Raw genomic sequence first — 23,980 nt, 5'->3', positions numbered from 1 at the left:
AACGTCCATACGAGTTTCAATAGGAGTAACTCCATACTCCTTAGTTATTGGCATGGACACAGTTCAACCAATTGAACTTGAAATACCATCCCTACGCATCGTACTCGAAAGTAAGCTACCAAAAGCTGAATAGGTACGAGCAAGTTATGAAGAGCTTTTATTCCTCAATGAACGATAATTAAAAGTTTTGCATCAAGTACAAGTCTACCAACAACGCATTGCGCAAAATTTTAACAAATGGGTACGCCCCTGTAATATTAAAGAAGGTGACTTTGTACTAAAAGAGGTTAGAGGTCCTCCAACTGATCCACGAGGGAAATTCATACCCAATTGGATAGGATCATACCGCGTAATAGAAATTCAATTTGGAGGGGCAGTCAGATTAATGGATATTAGTGGCGATGAAATTCATCAACTAATAAACATTGATCGTCTCAAAAAATATTACATATAAATTCCGGATAATCTCGTTCACTCAAATATTCTACATCAAATTTCATAGCATTCACGTAAAAGATTCTAAGTGTTATAAATTTTACCGAACTCCACGGTAAAATTCATAACACTTGGGGGGTAGATAAAAAACTAAATAAATAAAGAAAAATCTCGCTTAAGTGTTCTAAATTTTACCGAACTACACGGTAAAATTCATAACACTTGGGGGGTAGACACAAAAAAAAATCTAAACGAGCCATTCAAGTGTTCGGATTTTTTCGAACTCCACAAAATAAATTCTCACACTTGGGGGGGTAAATAAGATATTAAAAAAATCAAAAATCTTTCACTCGTTTTAAACCTTGGTAAAAAAAACAAAAATGAAACACTCGCAGCACAAGTGTCGTGCGCAACTCACGAGGTTATTAGTTGCGCGTAGCTAGCACGCTCGACTTTCATTGTTGCGCGCGCCACCTGATGACGAACTGCAAACCTTACAATTTTACACTTGAAGAAAATCAATTACGATTTTTACTAGCGATAAAACAAAGGAGTATTCAATTCTCATACATGTATTCGGAAAACAAAAAAGTTAAACTTTAATTCAAATTATTTAACAAGATTTGATTAATTTTTCATTTACTCCTACAAATAGGATTAAAGAAAAAACACAAAACAAAAAAAAAATAATAAATTTTTGTTGCGCAAGAACTATGCGAGACCTGATTTCGTGATACGAATACGTAGGCAATCTTTGATTCGGTCAAATAAAACAACAAATCAAATAAAAGAGCTCTATTATTTCAAAACATAAGTGCATTCAAAATACATCATAGAACTTAGATAATAATAAAAAAAAATATTCTAGTATTAGTTACACTTTATTCAAAAAATACTACTAATAATATTGTGTAGCACCTTAAGGTTTTACTATATCCTCAATTGTAATAGTTGAAGGAGTAGTATCCATCGCAGTGTTCTCACCGGCCTTAGAAGTTTCGCCTTCCCCTTTCCTCTTAACCCACACATTGTTCTTTAGTTTGGGAATGTGAGCCCTTTCTACTCTTTTCCCCTTCTCTTTGGAGTTTGAAGGAGCCATTTTTCGAGGATTTGAGGACAGCTCTTTGATTTTTATTCCTTGTTGCCCAGGTTTAGGGGCAACCTTCCTCTTAGGTTCTCTTGGATGAGCCTTATGAGATGTGGAAAAGTCTAACTTTCTCCTCCTTTAGTTTGGCCGTTAGTAGGAGTAGTGGTGGCCGATTACACTAAAGGCTTAGGTGGATTGCGAGCCAAAGTGGCTTGATTTTGTTGACGAGTTCAACTCTCCCTTGTCGGCCGCATTCATCCAAGCCTTGTAAAAGGAAGATAAAACTATACTTGCGGTGAGATTTTGCACTAACCACTTAGGAAGACTAGTCCAATACTCAATCCAACGGGGAATTCTTTCGGCTTTAAAATTCACATGGTTGGGAGCATCACAATCTTGTGGAAGTTGTTTCATCCCATATTGTCTCATAATCTTCCAAGGAAATATGTAAGTAGAACGAAAGGCCCAAGAGGCGAATATAGGAACAATTATAACTGTTCCCAACCATACTACCTATGTTCCACCAAGGAATCACAAAGCGTATGTTAGGAACCTCATGACTAAAAAAATCAGCCTAAAGTAAGCAATAATATCTTTGTGAACTTATGCAATAATCAACCCTCTTGTCCTAAACACTCACCCTTTTAGTTATTACGGTGGAGGTTCACGAACAAGGAAGAGTCCATAAGTGTTCTAAACGAAGATCTAGCAAGGAAAAGTGGTAAATTCCCGAGCACTTAGATAAATCACATTACTTTTCTTGTCCTAAATAACTTTAATTAATTAATTAGTGTTGTTTGTTCTTGCATTAATTAAAGACTAGAATCGAATAATTGATTGATTGTTTTATGACCTAATCCAAGGTGAATCTTGTTTATTTATTGTTCTTTTCACGAATTTGGAATAAATAAGAATAACGACAATCGTTGCAATGTAATCTTTATGTGATTGACGCGTGCAAATAAAATCAACTAAATTAGTGTTAGGTATCACGTTGCATATATTGTTTGGTGATGAAATTGTAAAAACGGAAGAGCTAGTAGAGGTCGCACTTGGGTTAGGATAGCTATTCCCCCCTTAAAAGGAACGTTATTTTAGTACCCTCGCTCCTGAACTCATTTTTGGTACAAGTAGACCAATTTGGGCATGGGTAAACTTATGATTCATGCTAAATATCCCTTGAACTCTATTTGGGAGAAAGGCATGAACGAGGTTTATGAGTTTTCCTAAAACTCGCAGCTCATTGGCGACTCCTTATTAGTTTCTTACAAAAAAGCGTAATGATAGAATCAATTCTAATTCAAGGTCCCTCAAACAGTCAGGAATTCAAATCCTAACACACCCTAATAAAGTGTAAAGTCCTAGACTTTAAAGGGTCATGGGCATAGAGTAAAAGAATCCCCAATGACGGGCACACCCTCCTCACAGTGGTGACTCCACTGGGGAGTTAGAGGTCACAAGCTTAGCTTTTAGTTATGGTTCAAGGTTTCCAACTTAGGTTACCTATGAGTTGTAACGAGGGCTAACTTGGATAATCTCTAGTTAGATAATGAGACTTAAACGCAGAATATCTTCCTTCTTCACAAAAGTAAAACCAAACAAGCAATATTGCATCATGCATAAACATAAACACCTTCTAACCATTGGGGATTGGCTCATTGACTAGGGGTCGCCAACACCAGGCTTCTATCCCAAAATCAATAACAATCATCCCACCCATATCGCCAACAAAATGTTGGGAGATTTATGTCATGGGTTAACATATTGAGTGATTGATTCATACATCGTTTCTTAAGATATGGTACCTTTGGATACCCAAGCCTTGACCTTAGGATGGCATTGTATGCTCTAACGGTTTTTCTAGTATGCTTATGTGATTGCATAATTATTTGTGACGTGTATAGGATAGCTTTTCTTCTTTTTAGTCTTAACCACTACTATAAAAAGTAGAATAAGAAACGCAAGATAATATAGAACGGTCAAGTTAGATAAGCGTTTTGTAAAACTAATTAGAACACTTTTCATTTAGGCGTTTTGTAAATTCAAGAATATAGAACGGTTCTTACCCAACCGCTCTCTATTATTTTAATCTATATAAAAAAAAAATTAATAAATTTAGAGAAGATAAAACGATTTCATGCACAACCGTTCTTTATTCTTCTGTTACAAAAATCTGACTCCACTACCCATCCTTTAAATTGGTAGCCGCCATCTATAACTCACTCTTCGCTAAATCACAAACCCAAGTTTTTTAGCGTCAACGGTATAATTTTTTTTCTTCTGAATTTTTTCCATTGTTTATAAGGTAAAATCATCATCCTTTAATTCCTTTGAGATTTGATTTTTATTTATTTTAATTTATAGATTTTGCAGTTGTACCGGATAGTATTGGTTGAACAATCGATGCAAGATTTTCGTCTCCTCAAATACATATTATAATCGGTGAGCAAACTAGCCGAATTAAAGGATGTTGATTCGATTGTTTGACAATTGTATTGATGTGATACTTTAAGATTTAAACTGAATAATTTTTGTATCAGTTACTTAGTTTTATTATAGGTAAAGGGGTTGTTAAATATCGCCCTCGAATCTCCAACTAACGTCTGCAAATAAAATATTTTTTTCAAATTTACCCTTACATAAAACAAAAGAATTTACCCCCCCTCCAAACACAATTTACCTCCCAAAACCCTCACTCCCTCTTCTCTCTCTTAAAAACAATTCTCTCTCTACACCAATACCACCACCACGTCCTTTTACCACCCACCACTACCACCACCTCTTCTTTTAACAACCCACCACCACCTCCTTTTACCTCCGGTTTCTCAATCTACACAGTAGGCCGCGAAAATGACGAGGAAGGACAAGGGGAAGGTCGTCGTCGAAGGAGTCGCTGGAGACAAGGACAGTTAATTTTTTTTTATTTTTTTCTGAAATTGGAGGAAACGCCTAATTTTTTCGCTAGATCTGGGCTGAAACGCCTAGATTTTTCGATCACCCATACGGTTATTCGAAAAATCTAGGTGTTTCAGCCTAGATCTAACGAAAAAATTGGGCATTTCTGCCCTTTTTTTAAAAAACAAAAAAATTCGTATGAAGTTCATCTTATCCTACGGTTATTCGATTTCATCTTAGGCTGATTTGTTTTTTCCCCCTTCAATTTCATCTAGTTGAAGGAAGAACTGCTAGCCGATTTTTTTTTTTTTTTTCATTTGAGGTTTTTGCTGTATTAATTTAGGAGATATTTCTTGTGTTGTTGTCAGCAGTTAAAAACCAAAGCTCTTGCTTAGATTCCTTTTAGTAAAGCTGTAAAGAAAATGAAAGAAAGATGAATTCACGAAAAGAGTGCCAATAAAATACTGTTCCTACATATATTTATACAAGTGTTGAAAATGGTTTCAAAAAAAGTTAAAAATTTGAGTTTCTTGATTAAGTAAAAGTCATACCGGAGGACGACAAACATCAAAGATGGTTAATTTTTGTACGTAGTAGTATTCTAATTATGAGTATATTGTTTATAAAATGTTTATTTCATTGATCCCCTGCTTACGGCATGTTTTTAGAATCTTTTAGTTTTAAGTTTGCACTTTTGGCTACTCTAAATGTTTATTATTGTTGTTGTTGCTTTTTATTATTGTTGTTGTTGCTTATTATTATTATTGTTGTTGTTTATTATTATTATTATTATTATTGTATAATACTCGTAATGATTTTATTAAAATAATGCATAGAACACATTATAGGTTTTCTTTTGTTTGCATCACCTATTTTGTTTTTATTATTAATATTATAATTTATTTTAAATTTAGAATGTAGTTGAGGGTTCTGGTCCACGGCATGCTAGATCACACAGTATTAACGCGTCAATTAGGAGAAATAGGGGGATTAGTATATGGGAAGGTAATTCAGTACCGAAGCGCGACAGGGTAGTGGATGATTATGGGACTCCGGGTTTGGGTTCGAGGTACGAGGATGATGGACCTGAAGATGATGAAGATGAGGGTGAGGCTGATGCTGAGGAGCAGCCGCCTGTTGTGACAAGAGGTCCTGATGGGAGATTTACGAGTTCCCGACCACCTCGATCGGCAGCGTCTTGGCTTGTTTAGGGGCCGATGGACGGTGGGCCCGAGGATGGGTGCGTTATTCCTAATTTCGGGGCCCATGTTGCGGGGAAGATCGACGATTTTTGTGGTGTCATACTAGAGCTGGTGTGTGTAGAGACTTGACTGACTGGCTAGAGAGATTTACGGCTGCCACTACTACACGGATACGGCAGACTGGGTTGTCGCACCTACCTAGCATTATGCACGACCACCTTGATTTCCACTGATTTATGCTTTTGTTGAGAGATGGTAGCCAGACACGAACACATTCCACCTACTTTTTGGTGAGATGACCATCATGTTGCACAACGTACACCACATACTTGGTATTCGGGTTGATGGGGATATGGTTGCCGGTGATCTCCCTAGTGACCAGTATAGGACATTAGTAGCTGGGTTGTTACATTTGACTCCAGAGGAGTTACAGGTCAAGACTCAGAACGCCATCTACAAGAACGGTGGCGTCCATACTGACCAGAGGGTCAGTTCTTCAGCTCAGATGACCACTCTCATGTGGGATAGATTTGTCCCCGGTGATGCGTTCGGTCTTCTGCTTGGTGGATGTACTAGAGTTCCACGTGGCGGACATACTTGTGCCCCTGACTACCTACCATGGTTTGGGAGAGTTAGCCATCCTATCGTCACTCCTAATGTTGAGGATGATGTCGGTCTTCCTGAGAGGACCAACGTTGATTACGTAAGTTTTTTTTTTAGTTTTTTTTTAATTTAATTTTTTATTTTCCTATTATTACTATTAATACACAATTATAATGGTTTGTGCAGTGGGTAGGGTGGTTCATGGTTACAGCGCAGCGATCACTTAGTGAGTACCTTACGCTATCAATGGACACCAGAGCAATGTTGGAGCAGGTGATTGCTGATTGGAATGCAATAAATGGACTTAAAGATTAGTTGTAATTTGTATTTTAGCTTTGACTTTGTTGTTTTATTAGACTATGTTTTGGATGTTGTTAGTGGACATTTATATTTTATCACTTTTGTTGGGAATTTTCAAGTTGACATTTATATATTAGTATTTTATTTTCTAAGTACGTAGTACTTAGTAAATTTTAAAAAGAATTGCTTAAAAAAAATTTAAAAAATAATCATGTTTATTAATAAAGTTATATAAAGTTTAATAAAAAATCCATAACAGTACTCAACGATACTCAAGAGCTAACTAATTGTCTGCCACAATTGAAGCCTTCTCTCGTACCTTGCCTCCCAACCGTGTACACTTGCCTGACGAGTGTTAAACCACAATGGTGAAATTGGAGGAAGTGAGTGGTCAGGATCCATATGCAAACGAATGAAATGCGATCCACCAACAATTCCAATCACGAACTCTGCACTAGGCTAATAAAACAACAAAGTCAAAGCTACCATAGCGTCCACGATTGTTCAACGTTAAAACAGTGGTAGATGGATAGTAGCTCGATGGTCTATTTCCTACTCCATAACAAATCACTACCACATTTCATATTGTGGCAATAGCAAAAATCCTGTTGTGCTACCATCCAATGCTCATGTCCACACGCATCACCATCCCATCTGATCTGGTCTACCTCCCTTTGCAGTCTTGAACCAATCTGTTGACCCCATATGTCGTAGTAAATCATGTTGTACAGCTAAGGTTGAGAACCAACCTCGTTTGCGATATGATGACAAGGGTCCTCCAATATGGATGAATGTCCTTCATATACAACCCCTTCCCTGCAGTAATCGAGCCATATATTTGGCACGCACAAGGTAACCCGTGGATAGTACGTAGAGCACACCCACAACGTCGATGGACATCCGTACTCAACCCTCACATCCTGTTCGTCTCACCAAGAAGAATAGACAGACAATAGTAGGATACCTTTCCGTTCAGCTGATGCAAAGGCTTCTGCTTGTACTTCTGACCATGAGTTTCTCTACATGCCTCCAACCCATTACGAATGGCTATGATCTGGTTCTCAATTGAGCAGTGCACCTGAGCCCAAACTGTGTCTAAAGAACTTGTAGGACTGTCAATCCAACATTTCAATGCCGAATGCTGGCTCTCAACCCTGCAGTTGTTAACATTGCCGAAGTGCAGTACCTGATTCGTCCAAAACATCACAAACTTCTCCTTGTGTATGAGCCAAGTGTCCACAACATAGTCAATCACTTTCGGCCATCGACCCCACTTGGTTTTCAGCTCTACAAGCTCTCTTTCATATGCCTCTTCAGATGTAGCATTAATCACATGCTTTCACCTCCCATTTTTTAACTTGGCACCAATCTCCTTCTTTTTTTCAAACATGGAAGTAACCTTTGCCTAAACATCTTTGTTAATATGCCACACACACAACATGTGTCTTGTGTTTGGAAACACGCTCTTCAACGCTGCACAAAGGCCAAGCTCCCTATCTGTCAGTAGTACCGACGACTCTCTATGATGACCGATCAACAACCTCAAGCACTAAAGCACCCACCGATAACTTTCTTCGGACGCCGACCTCATGAATGCGTATGCAACAAGAAAGTTCTGATTTGTCGGTGTAACCCCAACAATCTCAAAGAATGGCATGCCGTATCGGTTCGTCTTGTAAATGGAATCCATACCTATCACGTACGGTATGTGCGTAGCAAATTTTTCATGATCGGGTGTGCCATGAAAGCATGTTGCAACACATTGTTGGTATCAGTCATAATCCAAGTAAGGTATTTGCTCTGTCTGGCCAAATGAAGCACCTGGTGAACCACCTCTCTTCCCTCGAATCGCTCCATTTTGATATTACTTCTGCAGTTGTAGACAGGCCTGATGTTTGGATGGTCTCTGGGAAACTTTTTTACAAGAGTTCTTATGATATGCCGAGGTGGCAGCTGTGCCTGAGTCATGTCACGTACTACCTGCTTAGCAGCAAGACTAAGACCGCTGATTTGTCGATGTCCCTCGGGATACACAACCAAAGAATGATTGTGAGTGTCGTTCAAGCAACTGAGCTTCCAACCACTTACTACTCTGACATACTCAACCTTGAGTTTGAAGGGACAACTGTTTGCCTTGGTTTTCGTGTCTTTGCGTATCGTGTTCATCATGTCTCTTATCATGCTCTTTTTTCCACGATCATAACTCACATATCGATACGGCCAACCACTCCGATCGGTCTTGTAAGAAGCCTTCACTAACATAAATCCGAGCGGGCGACAAACATTTGGTGCCCACAGAACAACATCCTCAAAACTCGGAAACACAGTGTCTGTCAAAAAATGTCCGCTATAGTCCACACCATCACCATCATCGGACTCAGAATCCTATATAATAATAATAACAATAAAAACAAATATTAATAAAAGTTGAGAAACAACAAAAACACAACTAATAATAATAATCTAACAACGTACAACTAATAATAATAACAACTAATAATAATAACAACTAATAATAATAATAATATAATAATAATAATAATTCTAACAATACACAACTAATTATAATAACAACTAAAAGGTGTGATCCCTCACTTATAAACGATTGAGAAATTTATAACTAGAGAAATTAATTAAGTAGAGTAATTCAAAACGACCCTCCTAAACAAATTCGTAGTATATAACTATAATTTTTTGAACAACATACTTATGAATAATACAAACAATAACATATTAAGATTGATAGAACAATACGACCCTCCTAAACAAATTCGATGCCTTATGAACAATTCATCCAAATACAAACAACATACTTTACAAATGATCTTGATCATCTTTCAAAGTAAAACAATCGGAATTGATAGAAAATATCAGTCGTCATTTCAAAATTGATAGAAATTCCGATTATTTAACGCCCAGAAATTTCGAAAAACCTAGACTGAAACGCCTAGTTTTTTCGAAATACCTTTTTTAATCGGAATTTCGAAAACAGAAAATTAAATAATCGAAATTTCGGAAAAAAAAAAAATAATCGTACCGATTTCGTACGGTCCGACGAGTCTCTGGCGACCAACGTAGGTGGTGTTTCCGGCCTTTCGTTGTCTTCCATGGGATCCAACAAATTAGGTTTTGCAAAATTTAAATTATTTGTTTGATTTTGAAAATTACAGTGGTTGGTGGTTCAACGCGATTGTTGGTGGCCGATGTGAGCACTAGAGAGAACGGTAAAAAATTTTATGTAGGGTAAAAGTGTTTATGTAAAAATAATTATTTTATAATATTTTTATAACAAGACTACGTATGTCATTTTAGGTTATTTTGCGGGTGTTAATTAGAGATTCGAGGGCGACGTTTAGCGGTCCCAAAAAAAAAAGAAAAAAAAAAAAAAGTGAATTAAACAAACCCTTACAAGATATATCGATCATAATTTCCCTTGTTTATTTTTTATTCAACCTCAAACGTAGAAGCTTTGACCCTTCCATCATTTTGCTGTCTCTTCTTCATCTGTAGTTTCTACCTCGCTTCTAGACTGCCTGAGTCTGGAAAGAGGTGGCTGGCTACCCATTCAACCTAACGACTTTTCAATTCTTTTCAAAGTCATTATTTCGCAGAGATTATTTGTAATATAATTTAGATATCCCAGACTCAAGAATTTCTCCCTTCTTAACGTAAACCCTCAATCCATCTTTTCCCATCTCTTTGATTTTCTTCAATTTTTTCTAAATTTTCTGGGGTTCTTTTAATTTTGACCAAAACTATTGATATTTCTGGTTGAAGGGTTCGAATTTAATTTTGTGGGTACTTAATAATTGAAGTCTTCTGCTATGAGTTCGAACCCTACATCGAGTTCTGGTGCTGGATCAACAGATCCTTCAGCAGCTAGAAGAAATTCAAAGCGACCCAAGTGTAATTTCATGTTCCTTAAGCTTCAATTTATTTTTATTTCTTTGGTTTCTTTTTAGATTATGATTTGGATGTCGATTTCGAGCTCTGGGTATTGATTATGTCTAAAATGTCATTGTGTTGATTTAATTTGATTTTTATATTAGTATTTTGTCAAATAGCTGTTGATAGGATCTGTTCTGGGTTGTTGTGATTGTATTTTGGTGCATTGGGTTGTTTTAGTTGTTGATACATGTTAAGATTCTTGCTTGTTGGGGTGGTTTTGTTAAAATTATCATTGATTAGTTGATTCTTGTTCATAGTATATTAGCAATTATCGTTACTAGTGAATGCAAATAGTTAATTTGATGCATGATCCTTGGTATCTTGGACTTGTGTAGTCTGTGGGGTGTTGGTGCCATCTAGTTTATGTTATGTTTTCGGTTTCTTTTGTGTTTTATTATAACTGAAAGTTTATATGAATTTGAAGATTTAGGCTGTTTTTAGTGCGGACGAGGATCTTATTCTCCATGTTTATCTTCTTTGCTTGATTGGTAGTGTAAAAAAGTTTGGAATTTGCTCTTTTTTTTATTTTTTTTTTATTTTTTATTGTGAAGTATAATTTTCCATATGAGAGTAGCAATTTGTGCATACCTGCAATTACAAATGAATGTAGTGGGAACTCTTTTGTGCATACGTTTTGTCTAGTCAGAATACCTGATCTGTGTCAGTGTACCTTACTACCAACTCTGCTCTGTTCTGGCTCTGGTCGATCTTCCAAATTTATATAGCTTTTAAAGTAGGTAAGGTGGATGGAAAATTAGGCTTCGTTCTAGGTCATAAAAAATGGGTTTGACTTATAATTAGTTCAAATTTAATGGTTATCTTAATAGCCAAATTTTATATTTTGATTTCAACTGTACACTATGTGGAGAATCATCCCTTAGTGTGGTTGACGAGCCTAGTGTTGTAGGATTGTAGTGTCAGAGTACTGTCGTATACCCACCTATATGGTTGAGACTTTATCCTTCACTTCCTATTGTATGTCCTACTTTATTAGCTATAAATTTCTAAAATCGCCCACCCTTTGTTTTAGTTGGTATTTTGGGTTTAATACTGAATACAGCTCTCTTTTTATCTGTCCTCTACACATGTCCAGTGTAGACAAAGTACAAGCAAAGGATGTAGGTAAGCTAGATTTCTTTTTCCTCACAAATTCTATGGGGCCTATGACTTTGCAAACTGATGTTGGTACATGTACAGCTGCATAATTAGAACACCAATAAACCATTTGTTTCTAAATTTCTATCAGCATAAACCCACAACTTAGCTTGAGAATTGCAAATTTTCATCCTTGTCTTAGATATCTGTTGGTGCCTGCAAGCTGCAAAAAAAACTGCTTCTCTGTTGATCATTATCCTATCTTAGTCACCTGGATCTTGTGACATGCATGATTCTAAAATGTATTTTCCAATACATCTTTTAAATTTTCACCCCCATCTGGTGTTCATATATGGCATATATAGCTCATGACTCTCTATCTTCTCTCCCTCTCTATTTCTCTCTTTTATTTTTATTTTTTTAATTTTTAATGGTTGTTTGAAATAGTGAAATACTTCGCTTAAAGTTGAAGTGCTACCTACATTGTGTGCTCTGTTACATTGAGTATCTCAACTGGCTACTCAGATAAAATGAAGAGTTGGGGTAAAGCCAATGAATTAAGATGATTGCTTATGGCTAATTTATTGAGTAGAATTTTATATGGTCAATTTTTTGATTTATCGCCTGATAACTACTTGAGATTATTGTCATACATGGAATGAACACGTGATTGGCTAAATTAAAGCAAGAGCCTATTAAACATATTGTTGACTTTATCTTTGAATACTGAGGCCAGAATCACCCTAATGTTGACATTCCATAAATTCATGCATTTTGACATACTCAAATTCATTGAAGCAGATCAATCAATCAAAGCTTTAATCCCATAAGTGGGGTCGGCTAACATGAACTAAAAGTGATTATTGCGTATAGTCATCCACAAAAATCTTCCTCCTCTATCCCTTATGATCAACTGCCTCATTGAAGCAGATGTTGAATAAAAAAGCAGATTTAAGAATTGACTAGAATTGAGATTTGAGGTAGCAGGGTTGGGAGCAACATAAGCTTCATTCGGATAATTTCACAGATTTGATAGTTATGCTAAAATGGATGTTGAAGTTCAAGAGGACAGTTCAACTAGCAAATAAAGCTTGTATGGGCTCCTTACTTTTGAAGTGTGTAACAAGGACATTTTTTTTTTTTTTTTTTTGGGTGAAAGACTATGTGCAAGCATTTGTATAGAGAAAGAGATAAAATAAAAGTGAGTGGGTTGAAAGGTGTAAATATTATGGCGTAAATGGAGTTAGATGGTAAGATGTGTTTGCTGAAAATCAAATAAAGTAGAAGGGTACATTTAAAAACACCTCAAAATGAAAAGTGGTACATCGAACAAAATTATAGGGAGTGTGTCTAATTACAGATGTGTGTCATAAACCCCTCTACAAATTCGTGACCATGTTTGTCGTATCTTTCCATGTGCATGATAGATTGTTATGATTGTTAGGAGCACATGATGCAGCATTAGACATGACTTGTGTGAAAATCTGTTAGTCTGAAGAATGAGAGAGCAGGGATACTTCTATGAAAGCTATTTATACAAAACATTTATGTTGTTGGTCTTCTTTTATTGATTTTGTTAGCTATTCATAACAATGTCTTTTCAGTATTTGTAAATAACTGTTCCAAGGATAATATCTCATGTTTAATTTTTTGTTTTTTTAAAGATTCAAGGTTCACCCAACAGGAGCTTCCAGCTTGCAAACCTATCTTAACTCCTCGTTGGGTATGAAAGAACTAATGCTGCTCCCTTGTACTTTGTATTAAACTGTATTATCACCAACGGTTTTCAATTATTTTAAGTTATCTCATGCTTTTTAATTTTCTGTGCAGGTGATTTCCGCATTCATGGTTGTCAGCATTGTGTTTATTCCAATTGGAGTTGCTTCACTATTTGCATCTCGTGATGTATGTTTTAACTTCAACTCTATCTCCCCTCCCCCCTATGCACATACTCCTCATACTATGCGCAATCACATATATAATACTTGCTCTGTTCTTTTTTACCTGACGTGTTTCTTTTAACACGCTTGCCAATGTAAAACTTTAACGATCAATAACTTTAATTCTCCATAAGTAAAAATTATAAAAGTTATATATTATGATAATACTTATTGAAACAAATACAAAAAGATCCCACATGAATATATTTTTCCTTATATATTATTCACAAAAGACGGTCAAAGGAGGGGTGGTAAATAGTGTAAAAGTCAAAGCGGGTCAAGTAAAAAAGAACGGAGGAAGTATAAAACAACTCTATAGTATTCTGTTCGAAAATGGTTGCAAATGTCCAATCTCCAATGAAAGCATTTAATCATAAAGAACAAACGAAAATATATACTCCCTCAACGTGGTCAGCCATGTGTTCACATTCTTATCCCCACCTAACCTGCCAATATCCCTCACCAAAAATTTAGCCCAAAACCAATTCCACCCTTCCCATAGCTCACTTCCAACTTACATTCTCCTCTCCATCCCTTAAAATCTCTTATTTAATGAATACTAGCAATGATTCTATGTCATTAGCCAATTTGGTCTTCCTAACCTCCTCACCTTTTCCCTTCAAATAACCCACCTTGATCCTCTACCACTATTCGGGCTTACAAATGCTTAGTGTCCAACCATTGACTCCTCTTATGTAATCCTCTATTCCTCATTTCCTCTCCTTATCCTTTGGCCTCATAATGGGTATAATCTCATTCCAATAAAACTAAAAATTTCTCCCTGCATTTTTCTGTTCTAGTTAAACATCCATAATTAATTGACAACCCTAATTAATATGGGGAAGGGGGGGGGGGAAGGGGGGGTCTGTTTCTTTTTGGGGATGTGGTGGAATGTCCGCCAGCAAGAAGGGGGATAAACGAAGGAAAGAAGAGAGAACCCACTATGTTGGTGTTTTTGTTTATGTATTATGTTTAGTACTAAAGAACCTCTCTCTCTCTTTCTCTGGAGCACGGGGGTGACTGAGTTTACACTTCACTTCTTCCCATTAAAGCCTCAAAGGGACCTTCTCTCTTTTTATTTTTTCTTTATATTTTGGGGGAGGTGATGTTTGATAGCTTCTGCCCATTAAGAGAGTAGAAGTGTACTGCAGCACTACAGAGCTCTGGTTGGTTATGTATGTTATTTCGTTCTACTTATAGATATTATAAATTCGAAGTGAATGTGGTAAAAGTTAATAAAAAGCCACTTATGAGATTAGATATTTATAAGTTTAGATATTGGTGATCTAAATTGATTATTTGATAGCTCTCTCTAACAGTTTTAGTTGAACAATGAGATGGACCTGAACCTTATGGCTTTATGTGCACATGATTATGACATTTCTATGTATATGCATATAGGTCATATACCTACAATTTATTTCTGTAAGTAGTATAATTTTTCTGCCTAATTATTACGTGTTCGTTAATTATTGATATTCTTTTGGCCACAAGGTTGTTGAAATTGTAGACCGTTATGATGATGACTGTATACCTGGGTCTAAAAGTGCAAAGATCAGCTACATCACAGGACCAAGTGATAAAACCTGCATTAGGACACTAAATGTAAGTGTTTCCTACACCTTTCTTATGTGCTTTGATTAATACATACAGCTGTTTCAGCACAAATACCTTGTCAATATATGCCAGCTGGTTTTGCTGCTATTGTTTTTTTTTCATCTAATTTGGTGTTATCTGTCTCCCATTTATTTTTATCCATGTAGGTTTCGAAGCATATGAAAGCACCTATTTATATTTACTACCAGCTTGATAACTTTTATCAGAACCATCGCAGGTACACTCCTTTATTCTTTCTTACAAAATCAACATTAGTGTCTGGAGTTAATTCTCCACTTATTGTTATACCGTTTCAGTTAAATGACCTGGTGATTTCTCTATGAGTGTATGAATCAATCTGGATGTGTAGGGAAGGGATTCCGTAGCAAATTTTTGTTGGGTTTTAGTTCTGCCATAATGCACTCATTTATTTTATTTTTCCTCAGAAGCAGCTATCATTTTTGAAATGAAAATGCTTCAAAATTCTCTTAGTGATTGTCACATAATATAGTACTTATGCTTTTTTTAATATAGACAGGGGATGGTGGGATGGGTTACTTCCGGTATAGGAGAGGAAGAATTTCTGAGATATGCTGTTTTTGGAGATTATGCTATGGTTTCCTTGAACAGATTAGGCTAGCAGGATTTATAATTACATTGAACAGGATCTAAGTGCTCTTGGTAAAATGGGCACTGGATTCTACTGTTATGCTCTGATGTTCTAAGTTTGTTGTCTTGAACTTTCTTTTTGTATACAAGAAACCATGCACTCCCAAGTTTATTACGTTCTTCATACTCAATAACTCAAAGATAAATGTTATAACAAAATTATTATTTAACAATCTGGTGTAATGCAGGTATGTGAAAAGTCGAAGTGATCAGCAATTGAGGCATAACAGAAGTGCTAATGAAGTAAGCGCTTGCAAACCAGAGGATACTGCAAACGGGAAGCCAATTGTGCCTTGTGGTCTAATAGCTTGGAGTTTGTTCAATGATACTTATAGTTTTTCTATAAGCAACAGGAACTTAACTGTCAACAAGAATGGAATTGCATGGAAGAGTGATAGAGATCACAAATTTGGGAAGGATGTCTTCCCAAGTAATTTTCAGAAGGGAGGACTTATTGGGGGTGCTAGTTTAAATGAATCTATTCCAGTAAGTAGCTTCTTCTGTACAAATGTCTTACCTTTTCATATAGAACAAGTGTTTATAATTCTATTGTTTGCTGTACAGTTCTCACTTTTCACTGGCAAGAATTATGACTCATATTTGTCTATTACAGCTTAGTGATCAAGAGGATCTCATAGTATGGATGCGAACTGCTGCTCTTCCTACTTTCCGGAAATTATATGGCAAAATACATCAGGACCTGCAAGCTGGAGATGTCATAAATGTCACTCTCAAGAACAACTACAATACCTACAGCTTCAATGGGAAGAAGATGCTGGTACTCTCCACAACTAGTTGGCTCGGCGGGAAAAATGACTTCCTTGGCATTGCCTATCTTACTGTTGGTGGCTTGTGTTTCTTTTTGGCAATGTTATTCACTCTCATTTATCTTGTGAAGCCAAGGTAAGCTTCTGCAATTGCTAATTTGCACATTTCATTTTGCTCTGCATTAAATTACTTCGTAATCTCTAAGATTTGAGGTTCCAACCATTAAGGCATCAATCTTATCAATATTTGTTTTTCCTTTCAAATTCTCTTATACTCCTTTTGTCACGCGTCTGTTGTCTCAACAGTTTTTAGATATCATTGTTCTCATCCTGATATTATTTTTACAGGCGACTTGGGGATCCTTCTTACTTGTCATGGAACAGAAATCCAGGAGGAAGATAATCAGTTGTTGGGCTTGTGTTTGTATCTGGAAGAGATTTTGTAAATTGAAAATACTTGATTAGTAGTGTAATTGAATGTTAATGGAAAATGTACACTCTAGAAAAAAATGTTTGGTTCTCGGGATTTGGATGCTATGAGGGAAATGTGTTATGTATAATTATATGAATACAAGTTTTTACATCATTCCTTGACGAATTTGTTGCCTACAAGCTACAACACACTTCTTATAGAACTCTGAGCATGATGTTGGAAAGGTATGCTCCTTCTGGGTAGGATGGGTCAATAGGGTGATCACATGCTGCTCCAGCTTGCCGAAGTACAGTCACCTTTTTTCCCGCCATTGCTGCTGCACCCTGTAGAATAACATGCAACTTAGAAACAATCAAAATCACTTTGCATATTGAAATGAATAATACTCCGGTTTGTGTTGATAGTTCAATTGTGAGAGAAAATGTGTTTTTACATACTACCTCTGTTTTTTTTAGTTGACACCTTTCTATTATCATGCTTGCTAACAAACTATTTTAATGATTAATATCTTTAAGTATTGATATTGTAAAATTTAAAAAATTAGATTTTAATAAAATATACAATGAGACGATTCAAACAAGATGTCACATGATTATATTTAATTGTACTTACAAATCACAAAAGCTAGTCAAAGTGTTTTATGTAAATAGTGTAAAAATTAAATGGCATCAACTAAAAAAATGGAAGGATGTATAATATTTAGACAATCATAGGATATACAGCCATACAGGCAATAAAAAAGGACATTAATTGCATAGTTGCATGTTTTAAGAACAAATAATAGATACTTTTTCAGTTTTTTTTTTTTTTTTTTTTTTTTTTGGCTTAAGACATTTTTCTTAATAGAGTATTATTATATATTGTTCTCTTGTCCTTAAAAAAACATCAAACATCAAACAAATGCAAACCCACCTGAAAAATATAAAAGTTGTATGACTCGTTATCAATCAAAACAACCCAATTTTCATCATCATTCTTATTTTATTTTAAGAAAAATGGAAATTAAAAATCCAACTTTTCACTGAAATCCAACCTTTTGATTATCCCATAAAAATTCAACCTTTACCCTCTATCTTCATCTAAACATCCATTATCTGCTAGTGATCCGTTTTTGTAAGTTATATGCCACGTGTCAGTTTTTTATAGGTCTATTTTTTTTAATAATTAAAAAAACAAAAATAATTAATAGAAAAACAAAAAAATCAAAGTCCCCAGCCCCCCTTTTACTGCCTAAATGACCACCACTATGCCGCCGTCTCGATCGGAACAGCCCACCGCCTTCCCCGACAACCCAACCCACCATCACCACCGCCGTACTCGCCACAACCCACGAAATCCCAAAAAACCCACCACCTACAAATCCACAAAACCCACAAAATCCCCCACAAAACTGACGGAAATTGCACCTTTATCAACCACCGTCGTTTCGAATATCAGGCCACCACCATGTCAACCCACGAAACCTTAACATCCACTCAAAAAGCCCATCCGGCCATCCCCCACCACTAAAAACTCACCATAGCAAAACCCATCCCTCACCAAAAAAATCCACCAGCAGGAGGGGCTGCTGCGATGGTGGTTGTTGCGGGTTGCTTAGTTGCGAACAATGGGGAAGTGAGGAGGTTGTTGCTTTGCAGCGGCCGTGCAATAGGGTCGAGTATGTGGGGTTAGGGTTTCAGGTGGGGATTGGGTTCAGCTAAGGTGGGGGTGTGAGTGGGGGTTGCAGTTAGGGGAAGTGGTTGGAGGTGGTGGTTTCAGATTGGGGTGAAGGTGAGGTGGTGGTGGTGGTGGTTTGGTTTAATTTGGTAGGGTGGCAGTTGGTGGTGATGGTTGGGAGGTGGCTAGGTGGGAGGGGATGAACTTTTCTTAATTTTTACCAAAAAAAAAAAAAAAAATATTTTTAACCTGTCTAACAGGATGAACATAGGGGTAAAGGTTGTATTTTTAATTTCTATTTTTCCTTTAGTTTAATTATATATATATAGTGCAAATAGTTTATTAAATTTCTTAAATATGCAACCCACTTTGTCGATCTATCACAACAAACTTCTGACCCAAAGAAGTTATCCTTTTCTTTTCATACAAGTAGACAAAAAAGAAAAATACAAGATAGCTAGTAAAACAGATAAATTCCTACCGGTGCATTCAGTAACCTAATTATACAAATATAGATAGATAAACTAAACTTCAGTAGACATATGACATATACCTAGTGAAAATTACCGCAATATCAGTTCATGTAGAAAATAATCATCAAAAGTACTGAGGTTGAATCTATGCAAGGATTGGCGACTGTTACATTTCCTCTTTTGTTCCTTTTTTGAAACAGCCTCTTTAATCTCTACTATCACAACTCATCATCTCCTAAAATGGTACTAAGTGTGTTTTCCGACAATGTAAAAGAAGCCACTTTTAAAAGTATAAACTCCTCCAAATGCTTAATCTACTCTGTATCCCTATTCTGACAGTAGAACTGAGAAAATGTGCTGAAATGCATTAAGAGGGAAGAGACTAGTACTTGCCTGAATAACACTCATGAACAACCCACTCTGTGTCATAGCACCAGAACACGAGCAAGTCATTAAGATACCACCCTTTCTTGTCAATCTCATAGCTAACGCATTTAGATTCCTATACATTCCAGATGCATTGTGTAGAACCTGTAATATACAACAAACAATTTAACCAAAGAGGATGCAGTGATTGACACAATTCAAGATAAGATACATTCGTTTCCAAGGAAGACCTACTTAACGGCCAGAAATTCTAATGAGCACCATGACGAAAAGCAAAAAGAACTAACAACAAATTGTCTGACAAATTTTGCAATGGGCTAAAGATAAGACCATTCCTCACAGTATACAGCGCATGTTTTAGGTCCTCAACCAATTTCAGATTCACAAAGCTCAGCAAAGCGGTTCCTAAATGAATGGAAGCTGTTTAAATTTGCTATAGATTAGTATCAGTCACATATCTTCTTGATTACACATGTTATTCTATAAAATAAATGGAAGTTTCACCATGCAAGTAGTCTTCAATATCATTGACGCAAAGATGACATAGGAGTTAAAATTGGATCCCAAGAATGTCCTGGGAAGGGGAACATTTCTGTCAGTTCTTCCTTAGCTTTATTAATTCTCTACTCCACAGAGCTCTTGTCTAAATTTCTGTTAAGAAGGAATTTCTTTAACTCCAGAAATTTCCAATTCCTAAGTGTTAAGTGATCTAAAACACCACTTATGTGATTCTATTTACCCCTTAATTTAGTCCTCTTCTCGCTTCATTATCCCCTTGTAGGTTTTGTCTATTTTCCTAATCTCCTTCCTTTTCTTATTCTTTGGCAATAATCACATGATTTGGGCGTTTTATGCTAGTTCCACCTCTATCTTGCTCCCTTACCTTATTTGCTTACAATTGCGCATGAGTTCTTATCCTAGGATGCTCGAGGATGTCACTATCACGGCCCGGAAGTTTTTTTGCTTGGAGCCCGGAATGTGTTGGAGTAGAGGAAGAATTCAAGTTGGAGCAAAACATCGCTCCATCAAAGGAAGCGCGCACGTCATTCATGCACTTTTCAAGCAGCAAGGATCAGGAGAGAGGAGCGGCTACTCCACCCAGCCACTCCTCAGTAGCGTCCGCTCCACCTTATAGGAGCGGCCGTTCCCCACTGTCATAGGATTTCTGTAAACCCTTGGGAGCGTTTGCTCCGCAGGGTATTCTGTGCATTTTAATTGCCTTTTTAGGCGTAATTTGGTAGATTAGAGAAGGGGTATATCTATATACCTAATATTCATGTAATTAGCCTTTTAACTAGATTTTAGACCAAAAGTAGAGAGCTTAGCTTAGATTTCTAGAGAGAGAAAGTGTAGGAAGATTGAAAACTCCACTGTAGCATCTTTAATTCTTTAAGAAATTCAATTCAAGCATTTTGTTTAGTAATCTCTTCTTCTCTATTTTCTTTTCTTTTTTTTTTTTTTTTTTTGTTTTTTGTTTTTTGTTTTGTTCATCCTATTTTCATATGTTTTGCTTGATTTTCTTGTTTTGATTGCTTTGTTAATACTAGTTTGTGTTTCTCCTTTTGTTTATCATGTCTAGCTTTGTGTCGATTGTGATTAGTTCTTTCATGTCTTCCATGTCTTCTCTCCCCTTTCTAGGCTAGATTTTTAGCTCGGTGATGATTGATTTCAAATGAGAATGATTGATTATTAATTATCTACACCTTGTAATGTTTAAGAATTTTTTTCATGTCATTGGGGTTAATTTAGCGCTACTTAATCTCATCAATTGTGTTGTTCAAATTTAGTTGCACAAAAGTGAACTAGGATAGAATGTGATTGCCCAACATCTTTGCCTAATTAGTTGCAAGGGAGTGAGCTATTTAGCTAGAAATTGCATGTTTCATGTTTTCGTTGGTGTGATGATCATAATTATCATTGTTTACTATGCTTGGGTCCCCCATTTCCCCTAGCGCTTTTATATATCTAGAATCCATCATTATTTTTTATAGTTTGTTTGTGTTAGTTTGTGCTAGTTCGCTTTCAATCTCAATCCCAAAATTACCAAAAACATACACCCTTGTGACTCTTTTATCTTGTGATTTGATTGTTTTTCTTCCTGTTTCCCCGTCGAGATATAACCCTACTCATTTAATTTTTCCATTTACTCATGTAATTGGTAGTTAGGTAATTTGATTTGGTGTATTATCAATGACATATTCCTGCCCTAATCAACATAGAAAAACCTTATTACCTAATCTTATATTTTTATTCCTTATATAGAAACCCACAAAAAGCTTTTCTCCTCGTAGCAAGCACTATCGGTTAGACAAAATCCCATATGACAATGTCTCAAGTTTGTGGCCTACCTTCAGATATAATTAATATCTATAACAAGTTTGCAAATGTGGATGGTAGGCCCATGCAGGTTGAACATGCTGGTGACACAAAATACTTGTATACATCCTATTTTATTGGTGCAAGGAGAGGCCTAGGCAAGAAAATTATGTTGTTTAAAATATTCATTGGCGTAGTGCCTTTATGCTAAAACTTTGATGTATGGTTTGAAAGGATTGATAGCAGAGATCAAGCGACTGAAATTTGGAATCATGCAGCTAGGAAATCCCATCCTCAGACTTGTAGCATAATTAACATGGTGCTTTTATAGACTGTTCTGTAAAGATTTGAATTTGAATTTTGTTGCCCTTAGGTTGCGTTTATACTTAGTATAAATTATACTAATTAATCGGACAAATAAAAACTGGGTTCTTTATCTATATCTAAAACAAATGGGCAAGTAACAAATAAAGGGGTTGCTAACTTATTGGTCAAATGGAACAAAAACAGCCACTCGAAACAAAAGAAACTAAACTTATATCAAATCAGGTTCTCACACAAGTGTAAGTGAAACTTAAATTAGATGCCATAAATGAGGTGTATATAACACACAGCTAAATTCTTTTATATAGCAGTTAACGTCCTAGAAGTTTTACAAAACATTTTAATAGACCAGACTTCCCACACCAAGATTAAACACAATTAACAGTAATTTAAGGCTAGAGCTTGAGTATTTAATTGCTAATGATTTTCGGATTACAAACTAAGAGAGATAAGTAAAGCTTTAGCCTTTAGGCTATAAGTCTCATGGTAGCTTGAGGCTACTAATCACACAGGTGTTTCACTCAATTTCTGGATGGATTTCTTGTAACACATACTACACTACTTATACTCAAGATTTCTAATGGTCAAGGCTGACCTTAAGGAGATCATGTGACTACTTTGCTAATATAGAAAAACCATAAGCAAACATAATTGAAGCTGGTTGCTTTCTTTCCTAAACTCCTTAATTGGATTTGTCTTCTTGCATAGAAATGCTCCTTGGTTGCTACTCTTGCTGTTGACCTTGCTCATGTTGGTGCTGACCCTTGTTCTTCCCTTTTTCATGCCTCGAATACACCAACAAAGGTGTTTGACCCGGTTGACTCAAGCCACTAAACCAGTCCATCACATCTCTCCCCCCTTTGAGTTTCACCTTGTCCTCAAGGTGGAAGGATGGGAAACGCTGATCAACCGCTTTGAACTCTTCCCAAGCGGCCTCATAATCCGACAGTCCCATCCACTTAAGCAGCACCTCCAATTTTGAGGAACCCTTTAACCCTTGCATCTCACGTTCAGCAGCTCTTTGGTTTCCACCAATAACTCTAACTCTGGTGACAATTGCTCTGGAATTATTGGATTAACCGGAAGTTCACCCACGGCGCGCTTGAGTTGCGAAACATGGAAAACTGGATGAATCTTGGAAGATTGCGGCAGCAACAGCTTCTACGCCACCTTCCCGATTTTCTGAACCGCCTTGAAAGGCCCGTAAAAACGCGTTGCCAATTTTTCATACGGCCGTCTTGCTAGAGAACACGTCCTCCCAAACCGCCGTCAGCATCCGTAGTGGCTGTAGCAGTCCGAAGGGGTGCTGCTGCGCCACCTTACTCCTTTGACTGATCCCGCATCGCCTCACAACCATCTCTCTCATTCCCGGCCAATACCAGTCTGTGGCCACCCGGAGGTATGTTTTGACCTCACCATCATGCCCTCCCACCGGTGTACAGTGATATTCTTGAAGCAGAAGTGAAATGAATTTGGACCCTTTTAACAAAACAATGCGCCCCTTATACTTCAATATTTCTCCTTCAATTGCAAACCCATTGGGCCCTTCAGTGTTCAACTCCAAGGCTTGCATGACACTGTTGATCCACTTATCTTCCTTTTATTCTTTTTTAAGCTCTCCCCAATCCACTAAGTTAGTGTAACATGGACCCAAGGTGGGCTTCTTCGCCCCCCTTACGAGACAAGGCATCCGCAACCCGATTCAAAGCTCCGGGTCGATGTTGCACCTCAAAATCAAATCCCACTAGCTTTCTCATCCATCTTTGATATTCACTCCCAACTTCACGTTGTTGAGTGATATACCTTAGGCTTTGTTGATCGGTTCTTACAACAAAGTACCTTCCGAGTAAGTAA

At 36.7% G+C, this 23,980-nt stretch overlaps 3 protein-coding genes across 3 annotated transcripts in view; 2 read left to right on the top strand and 1 right to left on the bottom strand.

The window, feature by feature from the left end:
* Positions 1–5,228: 5,228 nt before the first annotated feature.
* LOC110722363 lies at positions 5,229–6,651 on the top strand. Its single transcript, XM_021901638.1, has 2 exons — positions 5,229–6,322; positions 6,409–6,651. The coding sequence occupies exons 1-2, from the start codon at positions 5,915–5,917 to the stop codon at positions 6,535–6,537; spliced, it is 537 nt and encodes a 178-aa protein (XP_021757330.1). The 5' UTR covers positions 5,229–5,914; the 3' UTR covers positions 6,538–6,651.
* Positions 6,652–9,958: 3,307 nt separating this feature from the next.
* Positions 9,959–17,097, top strand: LOC110722411 (ALA-interacting subunit 3-like). Its single transcript, XM_021901677.1, has 9 exons — positions 9,959–10,190; positions 10,300–10,428; positions 13,230–13,288; positions 13,396–13,470; positions 15,000–15,110; positions 15,269–15,339; positions 15,959–16,256; positions 16,384–16,673; positions 16,886–17,097. The coding sequence occupies exons 2-9, from the start codon at positions 10,347–10,349 to the stop codon at positions 16,938–16,940; spliced, it is 1,041 nt and encodes a 346-aa protein (XP_021757369.1). The 5' UTR covers positions 9,959–10,190; positions 10,300–10,346; the 3' UTR covers positions 16,941–17,097.
* The window catches only part of LOC110722410 (ribosomal RNA large subunit methyltransferase I-like), a 26,612-nt gene continuing 19,706 nt past the window's right edge, over positions 17,075–23,980 (bottom strand). Inside the window, exons 7-8 of the mRNA XM_021901676.1 lie at positions 19,493–19,630; positions 17,075–17,293 (exon numbers count right to left, since the gene is read on the bottom strand). Of these exons, the coding sequence (XP_021757368.1) occupies positions 17,165–17,293; positions 19,493–19,630 (267 nt within the window). The 3' untranslated portion in view covers positions 17,075–17,164. The remainder of the gene's footprint in view (positions 17,294–19,492; positions 19,631–23,980) is intronic.

The sequence above is a fragment of the Chenopodium quinoa genome, unplaced genomic scaffold, assembly GCF_001683475.1.
Source record: "Chenopodium quinoa cultivar QQ74 unplaced genomic scaffold, ASM168347v1, whole genome shotgun sequence".
NCBI classification, from domain to species: domain Eukaryota; kingdom Viridiplantae; phylum Streptophyta; class Magnoliopsida; order Caryophyllales; family Amaranthaceae; genus Chenopodium; species Chenopodium quinoa.
This window is presented reverse-complemented; position numbering and strand designations above follow the sequence as displayed.

Bases quoted from the DNA above. Each gene is read 5' to 3' on its own strand.
- LOC110722411 (XM_021901677.1), top strand. From the start codon at position 10,347: ATGAGTTCGAACCCTACATCGAGTTCTGGTGCTGGATCAACAGATCCT. The intron at 10,429-13,229 runs GTAATTTCATGT...GTTTTTTTAAAG, and splicing joins AAATTCAAAGCGACCCAAGT to ATTCAAGGTTCACCCAACAG. The intron at 13,471-14,999 runs GTATGTTTTAAC...TTTGGCCACAAG, and splicing joins CACTATTTGCATCTCGTGAT to GTTGTTGAAATTGTAGACCG.
- LOC110722363 (XM_021901638.1), top strand. From the start codon at position 5,915: ATGACCATCATGTTGCACAACGTACACCACATACTTGGTATTCGGGTT. The intron at 6,323-6,408 runs GTAAGTTTTTTT...TGGTTTGTGCAG, and splicing joins AGAGGACCAACGTTGATTAC to TGGGTAGGGTGGTTCATGGT.